Source organism: Macaca thibetana, chromosome 7 (assembly GCF_024542745.1).
Source record: "Macaca thibetana thibetana isolate TM-01 chromosome 7, ASM2454274v1, whole genome shotgun sequence".
Taxonomy (NCBI): Eukaryota; Metazoa; Chordata; class Mammalia; order Primates; family Cercopithecidae; genus Macaca; species Macaca thibetana.
Genome location: NC_065584.1, coordinates 163,493,542 through 163,506,334, shown reverse-complemented (window position 1 = coordinate 163,506,334; position 12,793 = coordinate 163,493,542). Strand labels below are relative to the sequence as shown.

Here is a 12,793-nt window from a genome sequence, read left to right as displayed (position 1 = left end):
CTGATGGCTAGTGATTTGAACATCTTCCATGTGCTTTTTTTTTTTTTTTTTTTTTTTGTCTTCTGTATACCTCTTTGGTGAAGAGTCTGTTTACCTCTTGCTCATTTAAAAAATTAATTGTTTGTTTCCTTACCATTGAGACTTTTTTTTTAGAAAACTTTATTGAGGTATAATTTACATACCATAAAATCCACCCATTTTAAGTGTACAATTCAATGAATTTTCATACATTTATCACCAGAATCCAGTTTTAGAACATCTGCATCACCCCAATAAGATCCTTCATATGCATCTATACTTACCATTGAGTTTTGAGAGTTCCTTATACATTCTGGATACAAGACCTTTGTTGGATATATGACTTACAGTATTGTCCCAATGGGGGACATTTGCCAAGAGATGAGAATGCTATAATTGGGGGCCTGAGAGGTGGGTCCCAATTCTTACAAACATCTTCCATTCCACAAACTGTCTCCTTTTGTTTGGTTTTAATATGGGTAAGCAGCACATTCTGGAAACAATAAAGGCAACTCACCATCTGAACGCCAGGAGGAGAGTTTATGACAGAACTTCCTCCTGCGATAAAGGGATGTCAAAGAAGCCAACATCAAGGCACCACCCCTATCCCTGGTGGGTGGTCAGAGAGGGCAGGAGGCTCCAGGGCACACTGCCTAGCCAATCAGTGCACATTCTTGGGGTTGCAGATGGTGGTGGGGAAGGGGACAGAGGGGTTCTGTGGGGGACTAGGATGGGAACCCCAATGCCCTCTCAGATTGCTCCATCAGAAGAGCAAATGAGGCCAGACACAGTGGCTCATGCCTGTAATCCCAGCACTTTGGGAGGCCAAGGCAGGAGAAGCGCTGAGCCCAGGAGTTCCAGACCAGACTGGGCAACCACAGGGAGAAGCCCCTCTCCACAAAAATAAAAAATTAACCAGACGCGGTGGTGCCTGCCTGTGGTCCCAGCCTGTGGTCCCAGCTGCTTCAGAGGTTGAGGTGGGAGGGTCGCTTGAGTCGGGGATGTGGGGACTACAATGAGCCAAGATGGAGCCACCGCACTGCAGCCTTGGTGACAGGGTGAGACCTTGTCTCAGAAGAAGAACAAATGAAGCCTCATTTTAAATTCTGTCTTATCTTTCTTTAGTTTTGTTGGGAGAAAAGCTGTGCTGGGAAAGAAGCTGAGGCAGGGCTTGGAACATGTCCTGGGTCCAGGGTAAAATCCCTCATGGCCTTTGAAACGTGTCTAGACTTGCCAGCTCCTTGCTTCTAGCACTCCCATTATCTTAAGTAGCCATGTTTCAAAGAAAAATGCTAAACCGTCACAGTTGTAGTTCATTCGCTTCATACATCACTTCCTTTCAACCCCCACATCCTCACCACCTGTTTCTTTGATCATCAATAAATAGCATGGGCTCCCAGCGCTCAGGGCCTTCCCAGCCTCCATACTAGGGTTGGACCCCTGGTCCCACTTTCTCTCTTGCCTTTTCTCATTCCTTTGACTCCGCTGGACTTCGTTGCCCCCAAGGCCTGGTGTTGGGTCCGATCACCCCAACAAATTTTCATTAAGGAACAAGCCAAACATAATCTAAAGTTAAGAGCAGTATAACCTCCAGGTACCATCACCCTGCCTAGACAATTATCAACTCATGGCCAATATTGTTTTAACTAATTTCTACCCACCCCTAAACTATAAAGACTTAAAAAAAAAATACCAGTGTTATATCTAAAACACTTAACAATTACTTAATAGCATTAAATACATGAAGCCCCTTTCTGAGTGTGTTGGCGCCTCTCCTACAGCGCCCACCTAGCCCGGTTGTCCCAACCCCCTGCGGGAGCTACACACGCTCCGGAAGCCAGGGACAGAGATTGGGTCCCTCTCCTTCCTGGCGATGGTGACAGCACCTGTTCGGATCTGGTTGTGTGCTGCCGTCCAGAGCGCCCAGCCCGGTGCAGAAGGAGCCCGCCCAGCGCTGGGGACTCCGACGCGGAGCCCCTTCCCCTACTGCACGTACGCCCAGCCCCGCCCCCACGCACGCCCTCGCTTGGCGCAGCTGCACTCCTGTCCTCCCGCAGGTCCGAGGGCGCCGGAAACCCAGCGGCGGCGAAGCAGAGAAGAGCCCCCTGCGTCTCCGCCCGTAGGGCTCCGGGTCTGGGGTCTGCGCTGGAGCCGCGCGGGCAGAGGCCGTCGCTGCGCCCGCCGCGCCCTCTCCCGACCGTCCGGGTCCGCGGCCAGCCCGGCCACCAGCCATGGGCTGTCGCCCGCTGTCGCCGCCGCGGCTGCTGCTGCTGCTGTCTCTGCTGCCAGGTACGCTCACGGGCGTTAGGGCTCCGGAGGAACGGGCGCCCGAGAGGAAGCGCGGGATCCGGAGGGGCTGCCGGTGAGAGCACCGCGCGGGCGAGCGGAGAAGGCTGGCGCCGTAGCCGTGGACTCGGAACCCGCGCAAACTCGCTCCAGCCCGGCGGCGACCTGGGTGGGGTGGCTTTTTCCCTTTCGGCTCGCCCCCTACCCCTAGCCACCACCAAACCTGGGAGTCACCGAGCGGACGCTGGTAGGCGCGGGGTAATGGGGAGGTCGAGACTGGGTCCTTCGTCTTGGGCGCAGGAGTTGGGGATTCGCGTCCCAGCGCTGCCCGTCGCCCTGCCCCGCGCACTGGCTCCCAAACTGGCACGCCCCAGCCACCCGCTCCACCGTCTGCACCCCGCCCACCTCCTCATTTGACGGATAGATAGGGAAACTGTATCCAGAGGTGGCTAAAGACTCGGCCAAGGCCACCTGGGGGAAAGGAGAGTCGCTTCGGGACTGGGGCTGGAGCCGGCGCGCCAGCCTCTCCTCCGGTCCTAGCCCCTAGCGCTCCTGGCCGCCTCGCTGTGGGACCTTCCACCGGGAGAGTGCCTCCCGTCTTCCTCCCGCTCTCCAGAGGAGCCTGCTGGGGGAAGCCGGCCCTGGCCCGCCGCCGGGAGGCTCTTGGGTGCCTGGGAGGGCTGGTGGATAGCGAGGGTCGGGACCCGGCAGGGCTGCAGGGAATTCCCGGCGGGCCCGGGCGGGCGGTCTGTTGTGCGATTGTGCGCTCAGAGAGCTTTCTGCCCTCGGTGCGGAGGCCTCTACTATTCAGAACGGCCATACACTCTCAACCGACCTCCTGCCTGGGACCCTCCTTTCATTCTGGGGAAGGGGAGGGGGGAGCTGGAAAAATCCCATTTCAAGACCTGACGAAGTTGGATTCAACTTCCCAGAGGATTCCCCTCCCGCCTCCCCAAGCTGCCCCCGGATCTGTACGTGGGAATCAGAAGACAGCTGACCCCCGTATGCCTCACCTGTACTGGGGTGTGGCTTAGGAACAAAGAGGGGTGCCTAAGGGTTGCAGAGAGGTCAGAGTCTTTGATCAGGATGTGAAGACGGCATCAACAAGAGCTGGGGGTCACACGAGATCACGGGAGCCACATAGTGCCCTGGCTTCTAAGAGGGTTGGTGGCCAAACCCCTACAGGGTGCAATGCAGGAGAGGCCCAGACCTGGGTTGCGTTCTCCCAGAGGCTGGGAGGCAGAAGACCTGGGCCTGGGTGACCGTGGGTGGCCCTGCCCCTGGGGGTGGACTGGCCATCTTTCCATAGTGGAAGCAGCAAGTGGCTGTATCTAGGCAGACAGCATTTGCACCACACCCCTGCCTTGCAGTAACAACCCAGGAAAGGATTGTGAATAGTTCTTGAGCTCTTAGCACAGCACCAAGCTGTGCACTTCCTTCACAACAACCCTTTGAGGTGGATACGTTTATAATCCTCATTTTGACTGGTAAAGACACTGAGGTTCAGAGAGGTTAAGCCACTTGCCTAAGCTCACACAGCTCACAAGTGATTTGTCAGGATTTGCACCAGATCTGTCCAACTCCAGAACCCAGGCTTGCAACCACTGTGCTTCTCACTGAATGTGTGTGGCCTGGTAGAATCCTGCTCCTCTTGGGCCTCAGTTTCCCATTCTGTAACCCACTGGATAAGACTAGCCTGAAAGTCTAGGGTTCCACAGAATCCCTCCACAGGTGGAGGGGACGCTGTAGATGGGTGATGTTTCTGGTGGGCTGGGTGGGGGAGGTTAAGTAATGATTTCCCCGGGACTGACAGGGCTGCTTCCCCCAGTGGCCAGGGCCTCAGAGGCTGAGCACCGTCTATTTGAGCGGCTGTTTGAAGATTACAATGAGATCATCCGGCCTGTGGCCAACGTGTCCGACCCAGTCATCATCCATTTCGAGGTGTCCATGTCTCAGCTGGTGAAGGTGGTGAGTGCTGGAGCCACGAGCCGTGGCTATGGGGACCGGAGCTTCTGAAGGAGCCTTTCCCAGAGTGAGCCTTGTTTATGTAATTCTCCTGTCTACTTTAATCCCTCTTTCTAGGATGAAGTAAACCAGATCATGGAGACCAACCTGTGGCTCAAGCAAGTAAGTGACCAGACCCTAGGCACTGCTGCCCCCTGGTGGTGACTTCTTTATTTGCTTCAGGTGAACCAAGAAGGGCCCAACGACCAGGCTTTATTTACTTCTGTAGAACCCAGACTGGACTGACTGGCAGATCTATCTCTTCTAAGGCTTGAGGTCACATGCACTGCCCAACAGTCCTCCTGGAAGGACTGTAGGGCCCAACCCCTCAAGTCCCAGTTGGACAGGTTTCAGCCTGGTGAAAGACATTCTCCATGTTCAAACAACAGAGGAGTATGAACCTGAGATTGAAGCCCTGCCCCCAAACCCTAGGGTGGTGCCTGAGACACCTCCTTCTCTCCTTGCTAAAAACTCAATTTTTTTTTTCCAGACAGGATCTCGCTGTGTCACCCGGGCTGGAGTGCTGTGGTGCGATCTCAGCTCACTGCAGTCTCCACCAGCAGGGTTCAAGCAATTCTCCTGCCTCAGCCTCCCAAGTAGCTGGGACCACAGGCATGCACCACCACGTCCGGCTAATTTTTGTATTTTTTATAGAGACAGGGTTTCACCATGTTGCCCAGGCTGGTCTCAAATGCCTGAGCTCAAGCAATCCACCCACCTCGGCCTCCCAAAGTGCTGGGGTTACAGGCATGAGCCACTGCACCTAGCCCAGAAACTCATTCTTAAGTCAGAATCAGATGCTGCTGTTGTTGGTAGCACGGGAGTAGATTTTTCTGTTCACATTGAGGCCAAGCAATTGGCTTCCACATGTCCTCCCCAGGGAGGCTTTGTCCAGACTTGCCAGGAGACATAATGGCCCATTGGCCTGCTGGTGACCCTTCTGCCAGCTTTGCCAGCTGAGCACTCAGCACACACAGCCTTCATCCCCAGGAGGCTGGAAAGCCAGATGGGCACAGTGCCCCACCCAGTACTTGATGCACACGTTCCCTCTGTGGCCGCAGCCTCACCCCTCTCTCCTCTGGTGCTCAGGACTCAGACCTCCCAGACACTTCCTGGGCCCTGCGGGGGTCATGGCTTCTTCCCCCAGAACCTTTCAGAGGCCAGCCTTGCTTAACCTTGGGATGAAAGAGAGTCTGTATTGGAAAACACCCCTGGAGAACCATTCAGGGGCTGTAAACAGCAGGCACATGGACCTGGACATGGTGCAAGAAGTCCAGGAGGCTCCGCCTGGCACTAGAAGTGACCAGAGAAAGCACCAGTAGACCCTGTTTGGTTGATGAGGGGCTGGGCTTGCTCACGGTCATGTGGGCAGTGGCTTCCCTAGTGCCAGGAGGCGGCCTGCAGATCCAGCCCTGTGCTCTCTCCCCACTGCACCCACAGGAGAAGTTGGACTATGTGATCATGGCATGGATGTGGCTCCGTCACATGCAGCAGGGGTGAGGACTCACCAAGATGGGTGGTGCCAAGAGAAGTAAAACCAGGCTGATTCTTTTACTGTCTCCTTCTCCCTCCCTGCTTCCTTCCCCGAGATCTGGAATGACTACAAGCTGAAGTGGAACCCCTCTGACTATGGTGGGACAGAGTTCATGCGTGTCCCTGCACAGAAGATCTGGAAGCCAGACATTGTGCTGTATAACAAGTAAGGTGCTGGGGGGCCCATGCCCTCTCAGGGCTGTCAGCCTGGGCTCTGGGTTTTTGGCCCACTGTGCTTAAAACTTGGCCTTTTCCAAGAGGGCTTCATTCATTTGTTTATTCAGCAACTGCTGTATACCAGGGACCAGAGATGTTGGAAAGCCGTGGATAGCAACAGTTTGCTGAATGGCTTCAAAACAGGCATGGGTGGGTGGAGGAAAGCTTCGGGGAAGAATTGGCATTTGAATTGAGTCCTGAAGATTGTGCAGGATCTCAGGACATGGAGCAGACGAGGGCCTGGGGAGGCAGGAGAGTATGTCATGGGCAGCCAAGGTGACCTCATTGGCTGGACTGTGGGACATAAGGATGGAAAGATCCATGGGCCAAGGACAAACCTGTGTGTGGAGGGGGAAGCTCAGATGCCGGGGGCGCCTGGAATGTAGCATCTGTTAGCAGCTCTGTGCAAACAGACAGGAATGGAGTAAATGGTCCCTCCTCACTTTTTCTTTGAGAGAGAATGAGAGTGTTGGAGATCATAGCTGGGTGGGCCCCGCCTGGCTAATTTTTGTATTTTTTAGTAGAGATGGATTTTTGCCATGTTGGCCAGGCTGGTGTCTTAAAGTCCTGACCTCAAGCAATCTGTCTGCCTTGGCCTCCCAAAGTGCCGGGATTACAGGCATGAGCCACCGTACCCAGCCCCGATGAGCTTTTTAAAAATACAGGTCTTGGCCAGCCATGGTGGCTCATGCCTATAATCCCAGCACTTTAGGGGGCTGAGGCAGGCAGATCATTGGAGGCCAGGAGTTCGAGACCAGCCTGGCCAACGTATCAAAACCTCATCTCTACTAAAAATACAAAAAAAAAAAAAAAAAAAAAAAAAAAAATTAGCCAGGCATGGTGGCGTGTGCCTGTAATCCCAGTTATTCCAGAGGCTGAAGCAGGAGAATCACTTGAACCTGGGAGGTGGAGGCTGCAGTGAGCTAAGATCGCACCACTACACTCCAGCCTGGGTGACAGTGAGACTGCATCTCAAAACAAACAAAAAAAAATACAGGTGCCTGCATTCAAAATATTTTCTTCTTTGTTCTTCACTGTCTTTTCTAAAGTTTATATGTATTACGTTATCAAAAAAATCTCTATACCTGTCCCCAGGTCCTGCCCCACAGAAACACTGAGTCAGTGGCTCTGGGTAGGCCTAGGAATGGGTGTTTTCACAAAGCTGTTCCAGGGACTCATGTGACCAGCTTGTTTTGGGGATCCCTGATCTGGCCCATCCCTGACATTTCACAGATAAGGACTGAGGCCCAGAGTGGATGTGTGGCACAGCCGGGCCTGGGGTGGCCTCAGCCATCCACTGTAGCTTTCGGGCCGCTGTGGGCAGTGGATGCAGGAGGCCGATGCTGTGATCAGGGGCTGAGCTGGACACCCCAGCCTGTCTCTGCCTGTGTCCCCAAACCTCTACTCTCTCAGCAGCAAACCTGCCGTCAGACAGCTACCCTGCTACACTGTGTACCCTTCAGAACTCCTCCCACTGGGAAAAGGTCTGGGCCTCGGAGAAAGGATTGATGCTCCCCCAAGTATGTGAAGTGAGGTTCCCATGTACAGAATAGCATGAGCTTTCTGGGCCCCGTGCTCCCAGCCCGTCTGGGTGGCTACATCCAGATCATAGTTGAGAAGGGTGAGTCTAGGACTAAAAAGACTTCCCTGGCTCCTGCCTTCCAAAGAAGCTGCTCTTGAGCCGGTCCTTCACAATGGGCTACTTCCAGTCTCCTCTGGATCCAGAATGCACATCTTCCCGCCAATTTTGGGAGGCCTCTCCTCTTTCTTTCTTGTAAAGGTTCTTCCTCTGCCAGACTGGTCCTGCTCATCATGGCACCTCCAAAACCCCTCTCTTTTCTCTAAGTCCACTCAAAACTAATACTTTTCACATTTAAGCTCTTTCATTTGACTGACATAAATTTTAGTTGGTATTTTACAGTATGCTCGTTAGTTCTGTAGGTATTGAAGAATATCATTTTTGTACCTGTGCTTTGGAGTTAAAATGTTTTAACATTTAAACATTTTACATTTACATTTAAACAATTTTCAGCAAAACACTTGATATAGAATTAGTCTATTCTGATTTTAACGCTAAAAATATGTCTAGGTTTTTATGCCGTATTAGTACAAAATAATGTTTTCTTAGTAGTAGTGTTGATTTTACAGTTAGTGTCAGAACTAGAGAAGCTAGGTTTTATACCGAATCACACTTTCTGGACTCTGGCAAAAACAAAAGGGGGTCTTGACTCACTCCGAAGACAGTCCATGTTTTATTTACTATTTTCCCAAGGAAACATAGCACTTATAAATGTTTCTTCTATGTAATTTGTATTTGTAAACTGGTCATCAAAGAACTGGGACATAGTATAAACTTAACAGGCTTGCAGGTTTTTTTTGTTGTTCACTGTGAGTTGTCATAGGAATCACATAGTTCAAATGCTCTTAAGGGAACTGGGCAGGGTGTAGAGAATTTTTGCTAAGCTAGAATTCAGAAAATGAGCAGAAAGTTTAATCTTTATGTTTTGGGTTTTATAACCATTTTCTTGCTGGCAATCTTGAGTGAACAGCTGGAGTACTATAGGATGTATGATTTTAGCAATAATGAGAAGCGTAGCAAAATGTTTCAAATTGGATGTGGAGAGGAGCAAATATCATAAGGAATTTCCTTGAAATCTGAAGCTGAAAATAACATTTAGAAAAAATCATCCAACTCATTTTCTCTCTCTTCTCCTAGTTAGAATTTCAATTGCTCAGGATTGACCCTCTGTTAAGGATTTCTCTTCATTTTTTAACACAGTAGGAACATGTGTTTTCATATACCAAAATTTCTCCTATGATATTTTGTTTTCTAAAGTTCATTCCCTGATAGAATCCTCCAAGTGTTCATGGACACTGTAACTCTGTGTTCTGGCAAGTTCATAATTCATTGTAACCTTTTTAGAGAATACTTTTAGGTAACTTGGCTGGGTGTAAAATCATTGGCTCCTTTTTACCTTCCATGAAAATCTTTTTTTTTTTTTTTTTTTTTTGAGACAGAGTCTTGCTGTGTTGGCCAGGCTGGAGTGCCTCGGCTCACTGTAATCTCTGCCTCCTGGGTTCCAGCTATTCTCCTGCCTCAGCCTCCTGAGTAGCTGGGATTACAGGTGTGTGCCACCATGCCCAGCTAATATTTTATATTTTTAGTAGAGACAGGGTTTCACCATGTTGGCCAGGCTGGTCTCAAACTCCTGACTTCAAGTAATCCGCCCACCTCAGCCTCCCAGAGTGCTAGGGTTACAGGTGTGAGCCACCATGCCTGGCCTGCTTGTTCTTATGTTTCATCTGGTTTTACTTATTTATTTTTTTTGAGACAGAGTCGAGCTCTGTCACCCAGGCTGGAGTGCAGTGGCACGATCTCGGCTCACTGCAAGCTCCACCTCCCAGGTTCACACCATTCCCCTGTGTCAGCCTCCCAAGTAGCTGGGACTAGAGGCGCCTGCCACCACATCCGGCTAATTCGTGTGTGTGTGTGTGTGTGTGTGTGTGTGTGTGTGTGTGTGTATATATGTGTGTGTATGTGTATATATTTGTATTTATATATATATACACACACACACAAAATTAAGTGAAATTTAAATACACACACACACACACACATATATATATATATATATATTTTTTTTTTTTTTTTTTTTTTTTTCTTTTCTGGAGATCGAGTCTCACTCTGTCGCCCAGACTGGAGTGCAGTGGCACAATCTCAGCTCACTGCAAGCTCTGCCTCCCAGGTTCACGCCATTCTCCTGCCTCAGCCTCTCAAGTAGCTGGGACTACAGGCACCCACCACCACGCCTGGCTAATGTTTTTTATATTTTTAATAGAGATGGGGTTTCACCATGTTAGCCAGGTTGATCTCAATCTCTTGACCTCGTGATCCGCACGCCTCAGTCTCCCAAAGTGCTGGGATTACAGGCATGAGCCACTGCGCCCGGCCTCTTCTGGTTTTATTTCTAGAATGATTTTTTTCTTTTTCCTAATTCTTTCCTAAATTCTACTAATTCTTTATACATTCTGTTTAACCAAATTATCCCTTGTCTTTTCTGATTTCTGTTGTTGTTTCACAGTTTCTAAAAATTTCTTAGTTTCTTTTCACTTAATTTGTAATATCAGATTATCATCAGCTTCATCTGGTTGGTGACTCTGTTTTTGTAGTTGCCGTTAATCTGCATGTGTGTTAATTCAGTTACTTGTTTTTGTATTTTCCTTTCTTTCTTTCTTTTTTTTTTCTTTTTTTGAGACATCGTTTTTTTGCTCTTGTCACCTAGGCCAGAGTGTAATGGCATCATCTTGGCTCACTGCAAATTCTGCCTCCCGGATTCAAGCAATTCTTCTGCCTCAGCCTCCCAAGTAGCTGAGACTACAGGCGCCTGCCACCACGCCCAGCTAAAATTTTTTTTTTTGTATTTTCGGTAGAGACGGGGTTTCACCATGTTGGCCAGGCTGGTCTCAAACTGCTGACCTCAGGTGATCCGCCTGCCTCATCCTCCCAAAGTGCTTGGATTATAGGCATGAGCTGCTGCACCCAGTTTGTGTTTTTCTTACAGTATGTTTTCATAAGGCTCTGTTGTTCTTGTTTAAATAGATGTCCTTGCTGTACTTTTAGGGCAAGTTGCTGGAGGGAATAGGAGAAGACAGGTAGTTACCTTGAGGTAACACTTGTCTCTCTGCATGGACACCTCCACAGTCTCCACAGTCATGACACCACAGCCATGACATGTCATGACACCACACCACATGCCACAGTCATGGCACCTCCATGAGCTGCTGTCTCTGGATGCTGACTTCAGTTTCTGAACCTTCTTTCTCTTCTCAACCCCACTTTTTACCCCATTGAGTTTGGATCCTACCATAAGCTGCTTTTTCTCTGAGTGGTTCTCTGTCCTTCTGGCAGGGAGGTTTGGGGAGGCATTTCTGACATCCTCAGGAGCCCACGCCAGCCGACTGACCTCTGCAGACCCCAAGTGGGTTCCCGTGGGGTTTTTGTTGTTGTTCTTACCCACAAATCGGAACCTGTGGAGCCCTCTCTGCCCCATTGTTCCTCTTGCCGAGGATTCAGCGCAGAGTGGCGTCCTCGTCTTTTGAGGGGCAGCCACTTCTTGGAGATTTCTGTGTCTGGCACTTTTAGGATCTTAGGACATGAGAACCCATCTTTCTTTTCCCCTGGCTGCCTCTACCCAGCAGCTAATCGCATGGGGGTCCCACAGGTCCTGCTGGTGGTGGTGGTCTGACCCCACACTCTCATATCCTGAGGTGCTGCGTAACCTAACTTTGTTGACGATGTGATCAGAAGGTTTGTTATTTTTCTGTCATCCTAGTTGCCCTATTTTTCTGAAGAAATTTAGAGAGATTTTAAAAACCCATGCCATCATGATCGTTCTCATAGCCCTCACCACCCCACCCCACTTCTGTTCTAAAATATCTGTATGATAGTGCTACCTTGGCTGATCATTTGCACCCATACTACCTTTTCTTTTTTAATTGCCTCACATGGTTTGGCAGTACGTTGCTCAGACCCCTCCCACCTCTGCTGTCCCTTGCTGCCAGCCATCTCTGGGTGTGATGTTTATTGATTGATTGATTGATTGATTGAGACAGAATCTCACTCTGTCATCCAGGCTGGAGTGCAGTGGTGCCATCTCAGCTCACTGCAACTTCCACCTCCTGGGTTCAAGCAATTCTCCTACCTCAGCCTCTCTAGTAGCTGGAATTACAGGTGTGCGCCACCACACCCAGCTAATTTTCGTATTTTCAGTAAAGACGGGGTTTCATCATGTTGACCAGGCTGGTCTCAAAACTCCTGACCTCAGGTGATCCGCCCACCTCAGCCTCCCAAAGTATTAGGATCACAGGCGTGAGCCACCGCGCCCAGCTTTCCTTTATTTTTTGGTCATTCGTTAGGTGAACAAATATTTACTGAGTGCCCTTTATGAGGCTGGTGCTGTGCCAGACCCCAGTCTCCAGCTGGGTCTGCATGTTGTGTCTCCTCCTAGCAGAGATATAACTGTTGACACTGCCCCAGGCAGCACACAGTCCTTCTGATCTGGGCAGATACACCCCAGGGGTGCCGTGGGCAGCAGCAGCAGTGACCAGGATCCCCAGAAATGAGCCATCAGCCCAGCTCAGCTAACCTCTACCATAAACTCTCTGGGGTCTCCGGCAAATCATTCCTGTCCTTTGACCCTCAGTTTTCTCGTCAGCAAAATGAAGCCTTTGGACTAGAGCAGGGGCTAGCGAATGTTTTCTCTAAAGGGCCAGAGAATAAATATTTTAGGCGTTGTGGGTCGTACGTACAGTCACGGTCACAGCTATTCATCTCTGCCCTTGGAACTCAAAAGTAGCCACAGATAATAGACCACAAAAGGCAGTGGCACTATTCCCCCCAGATTTTATTTACAGAAATAGGACCGCAGCTTGCCAACCCCTGGTCCAGACCTTGGGCTCTGAAGCTCCCTTGCTGCTCTGACATTTTGTGGATCCAGGATTCTGCGAGGAATTGGTTCAGGAGGCCTCTCCTTCCCAAGGGTCTTTTCAACCTTCTGCTTAGCCCAGCCCTCTCCAGGGCCCCTCAGTGCTGAGCATGGGCTGAGTCCACTTGGAGACTGTGTGGATATTCACCTCCACCCCCACCCTCCTACCTCGCCCTTTTTGCTGCAGCCAGAGGCAGGAATACTCTTGTAGGGAATTAAGGGCATGGTGGGAGTGAAGTGGGGCAAAGAAT

General features: G+C 50.3%; 2 protein-coding genes across 4 annotated transcripts in view; both read left to right on the top strand.

Moving 5' to 3' along the window:
- The window catches only part of SKIC8 (SKI8 subunit of superkiller complex), a 421,718-nt gene that overhangs the window by 90,081 nt on the left and 318,844 nt on the right, over window positions 1–12,793 (top strand). The gene's annotated exons all lie outside the window — the stretch shown is intronic.
- The window catches only part of CHRNA3 (cholinergic receptor nicotinic alpha 3 subunit), a 29,736-nt gene continuing 18,720 nt past the window's right edge, over window positions 1,778–12,793 (top strand). Inside the window, exons 1-4 of one of the 3 annotated variants that reach the window (XM_050799972.1) lie at window positions 1,778–2,307; window positions 4,133–4,272; window positions 4,387–4,431; window positions 5,898–6,007. In XM_050799972.1, coding sequence (XP_050655929.1) covers window positions 2,250–2,307; window positions 4,133–4,272; window positions 4,387–4,431; window positions 5,898–6,007 — 353 coding nt within the window. In that variant the 5' untranslated portion in view covers window positions 1,778–2,249. Of the gene's footprint in view, window positions 2,308–3,073; window positions 4,432–5,897; window positions 6,008–12,793 lie in introns of those variants that run through there. The other 2 variants (XM_050799971.1, XM_050799974.1) reach the window with 2 other exon arrangements.